The following is a 14,281-nucleotide window of genomic DNA, read 5'->3' as shown; positions in this document are numbered from 1 at the left end:
TAAAGAGAGACACTCCTTTCAAAATGCAGAAGGTAAAAAGAATAAGAATTCCTGCTATTATTCAACTTTACTTTGAAAGTTCTAGTTAGTATATAAAACCAGGAAAAAAATACTAAGTAGTAATAAGTATGGGAAAGAGTCAAAGTCGTTACTATTTGTAGATAACAGGATTGCCTATCAAAAAAAGACAATCCATGGAGAACTATTAAAACTAATAAGTTCAATAAATAGCCAAATATAAGATAAATAATCTTCCTAGATGTGCATATAAATTGGCTGGAATGAAATACGTATTTGTAGAATAAATAAATTAAAAGACTGAAAGGATAATAAAAATATTTTACGTGAAAAAGCAGATTAACAAACATGTGGATGAAAACATTTATTATAAAAATGTATACTTATTTTCTCCTTTTTTCACTAAAGTTGCTTTAAACATGAATTATTTTTGTAATCAGAAAATAAAAATTAAACCCCAAAAGAGTATCTTGTCTTTATGGTTTTAAAGGCATATTTTTATCAAGCCGCCAAAGAACAGGTAATTCCTATATTCTTCAAACAGGGCACAAAAAAATAATGGAAGATTTATGAACTTGTTTTGGGGAGCTAGCACAATTCTAGACACCAAAACTGGATGAGGGTAAGTCACACACAAAAAAGAAAATATGTGTGGGAAAGTTCTAAATAAAATATAAGCTAAGAAAATTTAGTAGTATGTTTAGGAACACATCATAACTCAGAATTAGTCTATTTGAGGATAATTCAACATTAGGAAAACTGTTAATGCAAGCTATTACATTAATAAATTAAAGCAGATATACAGCTATAGAAGCTAAAAAAAAAAATTTTACTGCAAAAAATATCTGTCCCAGCTCTTAGGTGGTTAGGAGGGAAAAAAAATCCTTAATCTGCAGTAAAACAAAAGCATTCTTAATAAATGTCAAGAACACGAAAAGAATGCCTACTATTACTGATATAATTTTATGGGTGCTCCGAGTCAATCGAATAAAGTAAGTAAAGGAAATAAGATGTTATAAAGGATTAAAGTAAATTCACTATTTGTAGATTACTGCCAATACAGAAAACCCAATAAAATGAGTGGAAAACTTACTGGACTAATAAAAGAGTTCCAAAAGATGGCCAAATGTGAGCTTTACATGTAAATCATTAACCTACTATTTGACAGTAATAACTAATTACAAAATGTAATAGGAAAGAGACTCCACTCACAATAAGATTTACATAGACGTCTATAAATAGCACAAATCCATAAAAACTACAAAATATCTAAGTAAATGGGGAGCTATGCCATGATCATAAACAGGAAAATTCAACATGATAAAAATGTCATTTCTTCTCAAAATAATTTACAAATTCTACATTATTACTTCAATAAATATCCCAATGGACTTTAAAAAATAGAAATTGTAAAGTTTATCTGGAAAAAAAAAAGTGTGCAAAAATATCCAAAAATGTTTTTTTTTTTTTTTAAATAAGGAGAGATACTCACCCTATAAGATATCAAAACTTCTGAACCAGAGTGGCTTAGTTGTATAGGACTGGCTTTCAAATGAATCAATCAATAAGACAGAGAAGATCCATGTATAAATGAGATAAATATATTTGTTTGATAAATGGTGTTGGGATAAATGGATATCGACATGAAAAAAGTTAAATCTCTTGTTTCCTTCATAGACAACCTTACTCCAGATGAATTCAAGAGCTTATTATATAGAAAATAAGATTTAGATTTAGAAGAAAACATTGGAGAATATTTTATAAATAGGTAAGGCCTTCCTTAACAAGACAGAAGATAGTGAATAAATAATAAAGGAAAACATGACAGATATGATCAGTTAGCTATGGAAATAACTGCTTTATAAAGACCCCTTAGGAGCGGCCAGTTAGCTCAGGTGGTTAGAGCACAATGCTCATAACACAAAGGTTGCTGATTCAATCCCAACATGGGGCACTGAGCTGTGGCCTCCACAACTAGACTGAAACAACTAACTGACTTGGAGCTGATGGGTCCTGGAAAAACACACTGTTCCCCAATAAAAAATAAAAAATAAAAAGAAGACACCTTAAGATGAAAGACAAGTAACAGAAATGAGAAGATAATCTTTAACATACATGAGGAAAGAATTAATTGAAAAACAGGCAAAAAATATGAATATAGAATTCATATAATATAAATGTTCAAGAATGAAAAACACTACCTCATGAATGGTCAATGATATGTGTAAGAAAACAATGAGGTACCCTCCCTCCAACTGGTAAATTCAAATGATTGGTATCAGAGTAACATTTTCACACACTGTGAGCGTGTCAACTGGTACATTCTGTTAGGAAGGTAATATGACAATCTCTATCAAACTTTGACCCAACAATTTCACTTCCAGAAATATATGAAATACTCGAATATGTAAATAAGTATGAAGAATGTTCATTGCATCATTGATTGCTATAGCAAAACTACTAGAAACAACCTAAAAATGTCCGGTCAAATGTTTGAAAAAATTATGGTACATTTATGCTCTGGTATACTATGAAAAAATAAGGTAAACTAATAAATTGACATAAAAAAACTAAGAAACATTGATGAATAAAAAAACCTCTCAGTATAATGTATAAATGAAATCATACTATGTTAAAAAAACAAACCATGTGTGTATATAGAGCCAAGCAGACTAGATGAAAGCTACTGTCATAATCCCTGCAAAAAATGATGATGGCTTCAGCTAAAGTGGTGGCAACAGAAACAGAGGTGAATGGTCAGAGGTGAGACTGAACAGATAAGGTCAACAAGACTTGCTGGGTTAAATTTGGGAGCTGAGACAAAGACAGGGCATAGACCCTTGCTACTCCAAGTGTAGTATAGAGAGGCCAATAGCATCAGCATCACCTGGGAGCTTGTTTAAAATGGAGAACTTGGGCCCCACCCCAGACCTACTGAATCAGGATCTACATTTTAACAAGATTCCCCAGGTGACTCATGTGCACAGAATCATTTGAGAAATGCTGGTTTAGAAAATGTTCAGGTTCCTTGGAAAGCTGGCTATGGTGCCATCCAGTGAAAGACACAATTGGGTTTGGCTTTTGGCAGGTTGGAGTTACGGTGCTTGAAAATGATTCTGATTAAAATAAAATTTAAAAATAAAATAAAGTAAATACAATAAAATAAAATAATAAAAAGTCCTCGCTTTTGAAAGGGGGCAAAGTGGCTGGGTTCCCCAATGCTGGGAGAAAGATAGAAAAATTGGGGGAGACCATTTTCAGAATGAGACAGAGCCAGGGGACTCATTCCTTTCGGGTTCTATCTTCTCTCTGCTTGAGTCTCTATGAGAACGAAATACATTCCAGGGCTGCTGAGGAGTCTGCACAGTTTAACGACTTGACTAACATCCTTGCTAGGAGCCAAATCCTGCATCACTTTACCCAGATTACATAACAAATAAGCCCCCAGCTTCTGCTGAACAGTCTTGAAGAACAACCCCCTTAAATTTCCTAAAAGTTCAATGTTTGATTTAGAACACAGTGAAGCACACCTCTCTTTGCCTTTGAGGGCCTCTTGTCTAGAGGAGGAGATCTCTAGAGCACCATAGTGGCCCATTACAAGGTTTAACCAAGCATTTCACAGTGCCATTCTCATTTTATCTTAAAAAAAACAAAAAACAAAAACCCAAACAATAGCAAAAAAAACAAACTATGTTTGAGTATATGTATATATAAAGATGCACATAAAAATGTCTGGTAGGATACAATACCAAATTGTTAGACTGAACAATAAGAGAGGTAAAGAGGACTTTTACCTTTTACTCTATAATATAAATCAGCATTTATCTTATCTTTTATTGTATCTTCTATTTACTTGTAAAATTTAAAAAATGAAGAAGCTCAAGATAGAGGGTCAAAAATCAACTTCTATAAAAAGTTTACTTTTTAAGCATTTATAAAATATAAATAAATGCTTATAAAACTTACAGTAACTGCAAACATATTTTCATCTTCTAAGGCAGACTGTATCCTGTCTCTGGAGAAAAACAACACAAAACAAGAAAGCCTTATTTCACATAAATATATAAAATCACCTTTTAAGCTATATATATGCACAAACCTACATTCTAAAAAATGAGTTTCATTAACCTAGCCATCATGCTTTAAAAACAAGATACAAAAAAAAAAAAGTACAGTGGTAAATGCCTTCTGAGTCTGATATTGACTCCTGAACAAAACTGATATTTATTAAAAATACACACTACAAAGTCTTTAGCATCTACTTGCTACACTTAACTTTTTCACATGTTTTCACATGATGAAAATAAAATATCGTTTTCTTTCAAGAATGAGAAAGCAACAGAATGAGAGAGTCAAAACAACTGAGCATGTAAAGAGAAGGACAACTTGGTTAACTTCTTCCAAACTAGCACATTACATAAACTCTATCTTTCAGTTCTTTTTCTTAATCTATCCTCTCCTAAGTATTGCAGTATTTTTAGTGCTTTCCTTAAATCTTTATACATGTCCAATTTGTGGTGGCTACCAGCTTTATGGCCTGATAGTCCCCTCTTCCCTAACTCACTCCTGACAACCAAGGCATTAGAAACGATAATCATCAAAAATAGCAGAACCTATATCCAAACACATCCTACTCTAACTTTTAAATTAATTTGCCTATTATTGGTTTGGTACCTTGTATTTCACTTATGACTCCTACACAACTTTACCTGTACAAAGACGCCAGCAGCCTCCATGTGACCATCTCCTGTTGAAGAAGCCAGAGCATACTGGCTGTTTTGGAAAACTTCTGGAGTCCAGGTGTTGCTCGGCTCACTATTTTACCCAGTATATTCACCTGAATTACAAATATAGATGTAAGGTTTTGTATAATTTTGAGTAGCAACTTTGTATTCTTCAAGTAGATTGTGCTAAAACTAATTACATGTATACTTACATATTTATAATTTTTTCCTGCCTATCTACTGCCTTTTTTAACTGAATGTAATATAACATTCCCACTGGAAATGGCCTTAATTTGAAGTAATGTGTGTTTCTGTGAGTACATATCTAAAAGTTTAACATACTCAGATTTGCAAACTCAACAATAGCCTTGGGTACATTTTTTTTCCTTAATCAGAAGATAAGCTAAATCTAACCTATACCTAATAAAATCATAACATGGAGTACCAATGAAAATTAAAAATAAAACATCTTCAAATTATGTTTGAAAAATTTATACCATGTAACAAATTAAGAAAAATATTTTCCTAAGATATGCACTAAAACATTGTCATTTCTAACCAAAACTTCAAAGTCCCTCCTTGTTCTAAAACAGTTCTTAACCTTTTTGGGACTGAGGATTGTGTGAAAATCTAATGAAAGGTATGGATGTTCTCCCCGGAACATGCACAAAATTGTTTATCAGGAGGTTTACGGAGCCAGGGTACTGTAAACCTTTCTCGAAGGTTATGAATAGTACCTCCTTATTTTATCAAAGGGAATTAAGAAACAGGATTATTCTTATTCAAAACATGAAGAGTCACAACAGATTTTCCCTCCCTTTAAAAAGTATTCACAAAGTAATGGTATTTCTGTTTTATGGCCAGTATTTAGAAGTATTATTTGTACTCTCATTCTTTTATTAAATTCTCTACTGGAATCCTAACTCCGGTGATTCACTAAGTGATTATTATTGCTTCTGTTTCTTTTCTTATTTTTTTTCCTTAAAGGTTTTATTAAGAAGTTGGGGGAGGGGAACAGCATTGGGGAATTGGGGAAAGGGAACAGACAAGTTGCTGTCCTTTTGTTCTTCAGGCTAGTTGTGGAGGACATCGCTTCACTGGCCCATGTTGGTATTATCATTGTGCTCTTCCCGGTTGAGGCAGTCGCTCACCGGCCACTGTACGGCAGCTCACGCTGGCTGCTGGCCGCTCACAGTAGCTCACGGCAGCCCAGCTCCAGGTTGAGCTGTTGTTTACCATCTTAGCTGTAGAGGGCGCAGCGTCACTGGCCCTCATGTGGGATCCGAACCGGGCCCTGCTGCTCAGAGATGGCATCCCAAGCCAACTCTTAACCAACGCGCCACTCGGCCAGCCCTATTGTTGCTTTTGTTAATGAAACCACTGCTTTTTATAATGGACAATTCAGAGACTGACTATTGAAACAATATTAAATGCTCAAAAAATGTTGGCTATTATTTCAATTATTCTTGAATGCAATAGTTTCTTGAAGTCTTTTTCCTTTATTTAATATAATTTTTAGAACAGTTTCAGGTTCACAGCAAAACTGAATGGGAAGTACAGCGAGTTCCCATTACTTTGCCCCAACATCCGCACAACCTCAGCCCCCACTATCAATATCCAGCACAGTACACCTGTTCCAATCAATAAACCTACACTGACACGTCACTGTTACCCAAGTCCACAGTTTACATAAGGGTTCAGTCTTGGTTTTGCACATTCTGTAAGTTTGACAAATGTACAATATGTATCCATTACAATACCATACCGAATAATTTCACTCCATAAAACTCCACTGTGTTTCATTTTTCATCCTTCCCACCCCTCTAATCTCTGGCAACCATTGATCTTTTTACTGTCTCCAAGTTTTGCCTTTTCCAGAATGTCATAGAGTTGGATTCATACAGTATGCAGCCTCTTTAGATCAGCTTTTTTCATTTAGTAATATGAATTTAGGGTTCATCCTTGTCTCTTCATGGCACAATACCTTATTTCTTTTTAGCACTGAATAATATTCCATTGTCTGGATGTAGTACAGTTTACGTTCTACTCACTTACTGAAGGACATCTTGGTTGCTTCCAAGTTTAGCCTATTATGAATAAAGCTGCTATAAACATCTATATGCAGGTTTTTGTATAAACGTAAGTTTTCAACTCACTTGAGTAAACACCAAAGAGTATGAATGAATGTTGGCTCACATGCTAAGAATATGCTTAGTTTTGTAAGAAACTGAGAAATTGGGTTCCAAAGTAGCTGTACCATCTTGCATTCCACAAGCAATGAATGAGAATGCGAGTTCCTGCTGCTCCACATTTTTGCCAGCATTTGATGGTGTTCGTGTTTTGGATTTTTGTCATTTTAATAGGTGCACAGTGGCATCTCATTGTTTAATTTGCAATTCCCTAATGACATATTATGTTGAAAATCTTTCCATACACTTATTTGCCACCTGTATATCTTCTCTGATGAGGTGTCTATTAACATGTTTTGTCGATTTTGTAGTTGGACTGTACATTTTCTTATTGTTGAGTTTCAAGAGTTCTTTGTATATTTTGGATTTTCCTTTTATAAAGCAGCAGAATCCTTTTGTCCCCCAAATAAACCTTATATGGACCCTCAATATGTAAAAAACAGAGCTACTCTGGCTAACCTCTTAACCATGCCATCCCTGCCATTACACCCAAGACATCTCCTTAAAAATAGTATGGAAACTCACAGATTGATGCTGTACAGAAGTACGATCAACAACAGAGTGAATTAACTTACCTGACCACTACAAATGTTCTCATACTCTTCTACAAGGTCAAAAACTGTAGTTGAAGAGTGCTTCAAAAAAGACTGCAGGAAATCAGAAAACATACTCATGGATGCTAGAACACATCAAAAAGAAAAGAAATAAAAACATTAAATGATGTACTTCTAGGTTATTGTCTGAAGACTTAAAAACATACCTGTATTTTTTACTGCTGCATTTAAAAATATATATATTCATTGTGGTAATACAAAATTTGGTACACATTGTGGTACACAACAAAATTTACCATTGTAACCATTTTTAAGTGTGCAGTTCAGTGGCACTAAATACATTCACACTGTTGTGCTACTATCATCACAATCCATCCACAGAACTCTTTTCATCTTTCAAAACTAAAACTCAGGACAGCCAAAGCAACACTGAGAAAGAAGAACAAAGCTGGAGGCATCACACTTCCTGATTTCAAACTATATTACAAAGCTATTGTAAGCAAAACAATAGGTACTCACATAAAAACAGACACACAGATCAATGGAACAGAAGAGTCTCCAGAAGTAAACTTCCACATACACGGTCAACTAATATTTGACAAGGGACCCAAGAGTACTCAAAGAGGAAAGGATAGTCTTTTCAAAAAATGACGTTGGGAAAACTGGATATCTACATGCAGGAAAATGAAATTGGACCCCTATCTTACACCACTCATAAAAATGATTAAAAATGACTAAAAGGTCTCTTATACATGAGACCTAAAAACATAAAACATCTAGGAAAAAATATAGGGAAAAAGCTTCTTGACATTGATCTCAGCAATAATTTTTTGGATATGACACCAAAAGCAACAGAAGCAAAAATCAACAAGTGGGACTATATCGCACTAAAAAGTTCTTCACAGCAATAGAAACTATCAGCAAAATGAAAAGGCACCATATGGAATAGGAGAAAAATGTTTATAAACCACATATCTGATAAAGGGTTAATCTCTAAATATATATAGCACTCATATATGATGATGGTAAAATGAGGATGAAGAACCTCTGTAACAATGTGTAGGTAGAGGCACACTATAATCAAATTTTTCCCCCAGAGGGGAATGGTAATAATCAATCTAACATTAGAAAGGTCAAAATATTGTTTGAAAAAAAAGCATCAGCATCCAGGCCAAAGCAAAGCATGTCAACAATGTTAGACTAAAAACTAAATCTAAAGAAAAAGAGGAGCTCTTTCAACAGCACAAATATGAAAATAAAAATATTACAGACTTGTCTAATCACCTAATAGGCTGCTGTTTACACTGAAGGATAAAATTGCAAGATGCTGCTCCAAATGAGAACTAAGCTGAAGTTCTCAACCTTCTAGAGCTACTACATCAAATGGCTTAGCCATTCCCATAACTAATTAGTTTAACAACAACAACAAAAATTAATGATGACACTCAGGAATAGGAGGAGACAGTTTCTTTGACCTTAGTCAAGGAACAAGCTAGTTTGGTACAAAGCTCCAGGTCATCTTACCAGCTTCTCCAGGGTCATCCTCACGTAACATCACGGCACTGAGCGTTACGTCCTCTGTTACACTATGGGGCTCTGTGTTTGTGAAGAGGCCTGAGCGCTGTCCTGAGAACGCAGCAGCCCAATTACTGTCATCCAGATTAGTTACCTTACAAAAAAAGGAAGGTACAGAAGAGGAATGGAGCTATTACCATTGAAGGAATAAAGACATGAACACTGTTAAGTTTTTTTAAACCTTATGTATGTGTTTTACGTTTTCAAGAGGGGCTATTTTGTTAAGGAAAGTATGGCTTTTGTTTGTTTTCTTTGTACTACTCTATATTTTTTTTTAAAAAGTCAATAAAGATCGCATTTTGCAATATTTAAGCTGGCAGTAATAGGTAAGTAAGGAAGTCCTACTGCTCTAAGTTCACATCAATTCTTCACTTTGGGGAAATTGCACTGGACAAATAACCCAGTTTCAACAAATAAATGGCAATTAAAAAAATGGACGATGAAGGAGAAACTTACAGATTAAACACCTAAGAAACAAATCAAGCAAATGCAATGTGTTGACCTTATTTGATTCCTGATTTGAATCAACCAACTTAAAAAAATTTGACACAACTAAGGAAATGTAAACACTTAATGAAATATAAAACAAGAAATATAAAATGGTATATGAAATGATAAGGGCATCAGTCTGTGTGTGTACAGGGAGGGCTAGATGTGCTAATAGTACAGGCATACCTCAGAGATACTGTGGCAGACTACCGCAATAAAGCAAATAGAACAGTCAAGCAAGTCACACGCATTTTTTGATTTCCCAGTACTTATAAAAGTTATGTTTACACTGTACTGTAATCTATTAAGTGTGTAATAGCACTATGTCTAAAAAAACAATGTGTATCACTTAATTTAAAAATACTTTGTTGCTGGGGCCAGCCGAGTGGCTCAGTTGCTTAACAGCGCAAGCTCTGAGCAACAGGGTCACCAGTTCGATTCCCACATGGGCCAGTGAGCTGCGCCCGAGCTGAGCTGCCGATGAGCTGCCAACAGGTGGCAGGATGGCTCAGCTGCTGAGAGCACGTGCTCCTAACAACAAGGTTGCTGGTTCAACTCCCGAATGGGATGGTGGGTTTATGCCCATGCGCAACTAACATTGAACACGGCACCTTGAGCTGAGTGGCCGCAAGCTGCTGATGGGCGGCCGGATGGCGACTGGACTTGGAGCTGAGCTAGCTGCGTCCTCCACAACAAAGATTGAAAGACAACAACTTGGCTGTTCCCCTCCCCTAACTCCCCAATAAAATCTTAAAAAAAAAGAACTTTATTGCTAAAAAATGCTAACCATCATCTGAGCCTTCAGCAAGTTGTAATTTTTTTGCTAGTGGAGGGTCTTGCCATCAATTTGTTAAAAAAAAACCCAAAAAACGCAATATCTGTGAAGCACAATAAAATGAGATATGCCTGTATTGTGCTTATGCTACAGAAAGTGTCTTTATGTCTCAGAGGTACATACTGAAGTATTTACGGATAAAATGGTTACGACGTCTGGGAGCTATAAAGTAATATAGGGAAAATGCTGTGGGTTTAAATGAAACAAGGTCAGCCGTATATTTATAACTGTTGAAACTGTGCAATGAGCACATGGGGGCTTACTCTATTCTTCTATTTTTTGACATATTTAAAAATATCCATAATAAAAAGTTTTTTAAAATTCACCTTTATTTAAAATTCAGGTATGAGCAACAATAAAAGTGTACCTTTAAATCGGTCTCCCCAAGGAAAAATGCTAAACATGGGTGCTGGTACCCTATATATTCTTGAGGTAGTAACTATGGGCTGGGGAGAACTTAGCTTCAGCTCTCAGAATGAGTAATAGTGCACTCCCTTCTGGGTATTTATCATCATCATCAGTATTACAATAAAATTAAAAAATCTTACACAGCAATGGCATTTTGCATTCAGAAAAATACTTTGCTCCACAATCAAATCTTAGTAGGTAGACAGATGGCAAAATTAATATAGCAAGTAATTTTACTTTCTTCAGGGAAAACTAAATATCCAAGACCACCACTTACAACCAATATTAAAATTAGCAAAACAAATAAAAAATATACCTTTGACTACAAAGTAATTTCCAAATGTTTTATATTAATACATACTTATTTTATCCTTTAAGAGAGTAACAATTTTACTATTAATCTTGCAATTCTGAAGCAGTAAATAATGTCATCATCTCTTGCTTAAGCCCAGAGGCAGTCAATTCACTCATGTTTTTAAGTACAAGATAAACCTTGCCAAAATAAACCAGTTCATAAGCAGAGTAAAATTGTTCAATGACTAGATCATTGTTAGATATTAACACTCTAAAAATCTACAACACTGTAAGATTGAATTAACCTTCTAAGACCAAGAGAGGCTTAACATGCAAAACCACTCTTAAGGAAACATCTAATTTGTACAATTTCAAGTGCATGTAAAACTTCTATGCCTTTTTAATAAGCACAGAGCCAAATATAGAAAAATCATTTGTATATTGTTTTTGGAACTAAATATGCCACATACTCTACTATTCCAATAAAACTCTTCTGTTTCCTTCTTCTCTGAGATACAATTCTTTCTTTTTCTATAGGGTATTTAAACACCTAAGTCAAGTCATTCTACATCACAGTTTATATGACATTTCTTCTGCTATTTTAAATATTGTACCATACTGATTCTTAAGGAGTGTCACATGCTTTCATAAAAAGGGAGAAAATTTCAGCCCCATTTTTCTACATACCATAGACAGATTTCCCAAGAACGCTGAAGACTGTGTAAACCGGGGAGACCTCCCTCCTGTTCCAAGAATGCAGGAAATATCTGGCTGCCTGAGTAAGCTTCGGTTTGGTGGAGTAACTACAAATAAGAGGTTAGTAAAAAACTCATCCAGGGTGCGTGAGCATTGATCATGAAAACAGAACAAACAAACCATATAAAGAATAAATAATTTTCAAGTTTTCAATTATTTAGATTCTAACCAAATAAACATGTTAAATATTTACATTTCCATGATATGAAAATTTAACTTATTTTGGTACTACTGAGCCCATCAGGAAAAATTTTACTACAAATAGAGATGCTTTCATTATAATATAACTGTGCAGTAAAAAAGGACACTAATGAGTCAATGGGTTCTTCGTATTCTAATTTTATAAAATAGGACTCTGAGGAGGCAGTACAGTATAGAGGGCATGAGTTCTGGAGTACACAGATCGTTATTTACATATTGGTTCCATTACTTACATAGTTATGTTATCAGCATTACCGGTAATTAACTTCTCAGTTTCACTTCCAGTTTTGGCAAAATAGAGACAATACCTGGTATGTCCTAGCTATTGTGTATGTAAATTACAGTGCTTTACACATGGTAAGAGTTCAATAAATAGTAAATTCAATCATTATTATTTATTCTTAATTACTGATGTTTCAACCAAATATATTTATGTGTATAAGTGTTAGTTGCTATTATTATTACTATTATTATTACTACATGCTTTAAAAAAAATCTTACAAGGTGGTCGGAATGAGTTGGGAGTTCGAGGGAGGGCCTGGTTTCTTGGCGTAGTATTACCAAAAATTTCATCTTGGGATGCCCGAACTATAGGAAGTTAAGAAAAGTTTTCCATGTAGAAAAGACACCATTAAAGTTAGAATTATCCATATTTACACTATACCAAATATGTGATACATTTTTAAAGGAAAAGTATTTTATGGCTATCATTTTTTCTATGCAAAGAGTAAATAATTCCCTCTACGATTTAAATTCTCAGATATGTCTTAGGTTACTACACATTAAACTAAGAGTTCTTAGATTTCAAATTTGAAAAAGCTATCTGATCTCAGCAAAAGCTAACTACAATATACTAGCAGCTAAATCAAACATCCTATTTTCAGGGAAAAACAAATCTTAATCTCATTGATTTTCAACATTATATTTACCAAATAACATCAATTATCAAACAATTTCTGCAGCATTTTATTATTATAGCTAGTGTTTAATGCCTCTCATAAAAAGAAAATTCTATAATCCTGATTCCAAACATGCTGCAATTTTTATAATGATGCTTAAAATGCAAAGGATACTTAAAACTCTTTTTTGAGCACTCTGTTTCCGTGCAGTCCGTGTCACCTCTGCCTCCCGGATCACAGGGGATAACATCTCTCCAAAGCCACTCCTAAAAGAGCATAATCAAGCCCATGTGAATGAAACGAGAATGTAGCATTTGCAAAGAACTTCATCATCATGACTGGAGCAAAGGACCCAAGTCAGTCAAGGTACAGATCATCCCAGTAGCCATGTCTTTGCTTTTTTTGTTGACAATGCCCTCTGGCTCCAAATCCTACTTATCCCTCAAAGTCCTGCTTAAATTTTACGTGCACAGACTTCTTTGACTTTCTAGCACTCATTGTTATTTTCTCCTTTGCAATTATTTCAACACTTGGAATCTATATTATAACAGTTTTAGATAATTGCTTCATGGAGATAAATTTTTCCTCTGTTGGATTTAGGAGTTCCCTAAAATTGCTGGACTATCTCTTAAAAAGGATTTTCTGTGGTTTCCAAAATACTTCAAACCATGGGTACTATGAAAAAATTTTTCGCTTTAACTGGTGAGCTGGGAGAGTAAAAAAAGAATTTTAGTAAACTGGAGAAAATGTTTCAAGTTATTTCTCTCCAGAGTACACTAAGGATGTCTCCTGTCTCAGCACTATTGTAGTCACAATGCTTCAGATCTCCTGTCATTCTCAGCCCAAAGTCTACAAAATAAATGGTATGAATTAAGAGACCTGTATTTTAAAAGAAAAATCTAATATGCTTCTCCTCTTAAAACCTTCAGACAGGTAGCTATCTCTGGCCTACAGAATCAAGTCCAAATTTTCTACCACAGTTTTTACAATCTGACCCCAGCTTACCTGTGCACGCTTATATTCAGCCACAAACATCACTCCCATATAAACATATACAGTTGACCATTCAGCTACACAAAGCATGCACTTTCATATCCTTACATTCTCTGTACATGCTGCTTTAGAGGCGGACATTTGCCCCCTTGGTCTACCTGGTGAACACTTACTCATCAAAAAGCTTCCCTCTAGGTTGGTTACTTGGTTTTCCTATTAGCTTCCTAACGTTGACCAAGTTTCTTAACCTCTTTTAGTCCCAGTGTTATCCATGAAAAGAGTACCTATCCCCACAGGATTGTTACGAAAGTTAAATTAGCTAACAATATAAAGTGCTTAAGTAAGG

General features: G+C 34.7%; 1 protein-coding gene across 2 annotated transcripts in view; it reads right to left on the bottom strand.

Annotated features, from left to right (window-relative positions):
- Window positions 1–13,204, bottom strand: part of NUP107 (nucleoporin 107) — a 36,939-nt gene extending 23,735 nt beyond the window's left edge. The window contains exons 1-7 of one of the 2 annotated variants that reach the window (XM_019640531.1): window positions 13,117–13,204; window positions 12,545–12,631; window positions 11,774–11,889; window positions 9,010–9,154; window positions 7,507–7,610; window positions 4,728–4,855; window positions 3,985–4,033 (exon numbers count right to left, since the gene is read on the bottom strand). In XM_019640531.1, the coding sequence (XP_019496076.1) occupies window positions 3,985–4,033; window positions 4,728–4,855; window positions 7,507–7,610; window positions 9,010–9,154; window positions 11,774–11,889; window positions 12,545–12,631; window positions 13,117–13,192 (705 nt within the window). In that variant the 5' untranslated portion in view covers window positions 13,193–13,204. Of the gene's footprint in view, window positions 1–3,984; window positions 4,034–4,727; window positions 4,856–7,506; window positions 7,611–9,009; window positions 9,155–11,773; window positions 11,915–12,544; window positions 12,632–13,116 lie in introns of those variants that run through there. The other variant, XM_019640532.1, reaches the window with a different exon arrangement.
- Between the last annotated feature and the right edge of the window lie 1,077 nt (window positions 13,205–14,281).

The sequence above is a fragment of the Hipposideros armiger genome, unplaced genomic scaffold (genome assembly GCF_001890085.2).
Source record: "Hipposideros armiger isolate ML-2016 unplaced genomic scaffold, ASM189008v1 scaffold_51, whole genome shotgun sequence".
In the NCBI taxonomy this organism is placed as follows: domain Eukaryota; kingdom Metazoa; phylum Chordata; class Mammalia; order Chiroptera; family Hipposideridae; genus Hipposideros; species Hipposideros armiger.
The sequence above is the reverse complement of the archived record's forward strand: the minus strand, read 5'-3'. Positions and strand labels throughout refer to the sequence as shown.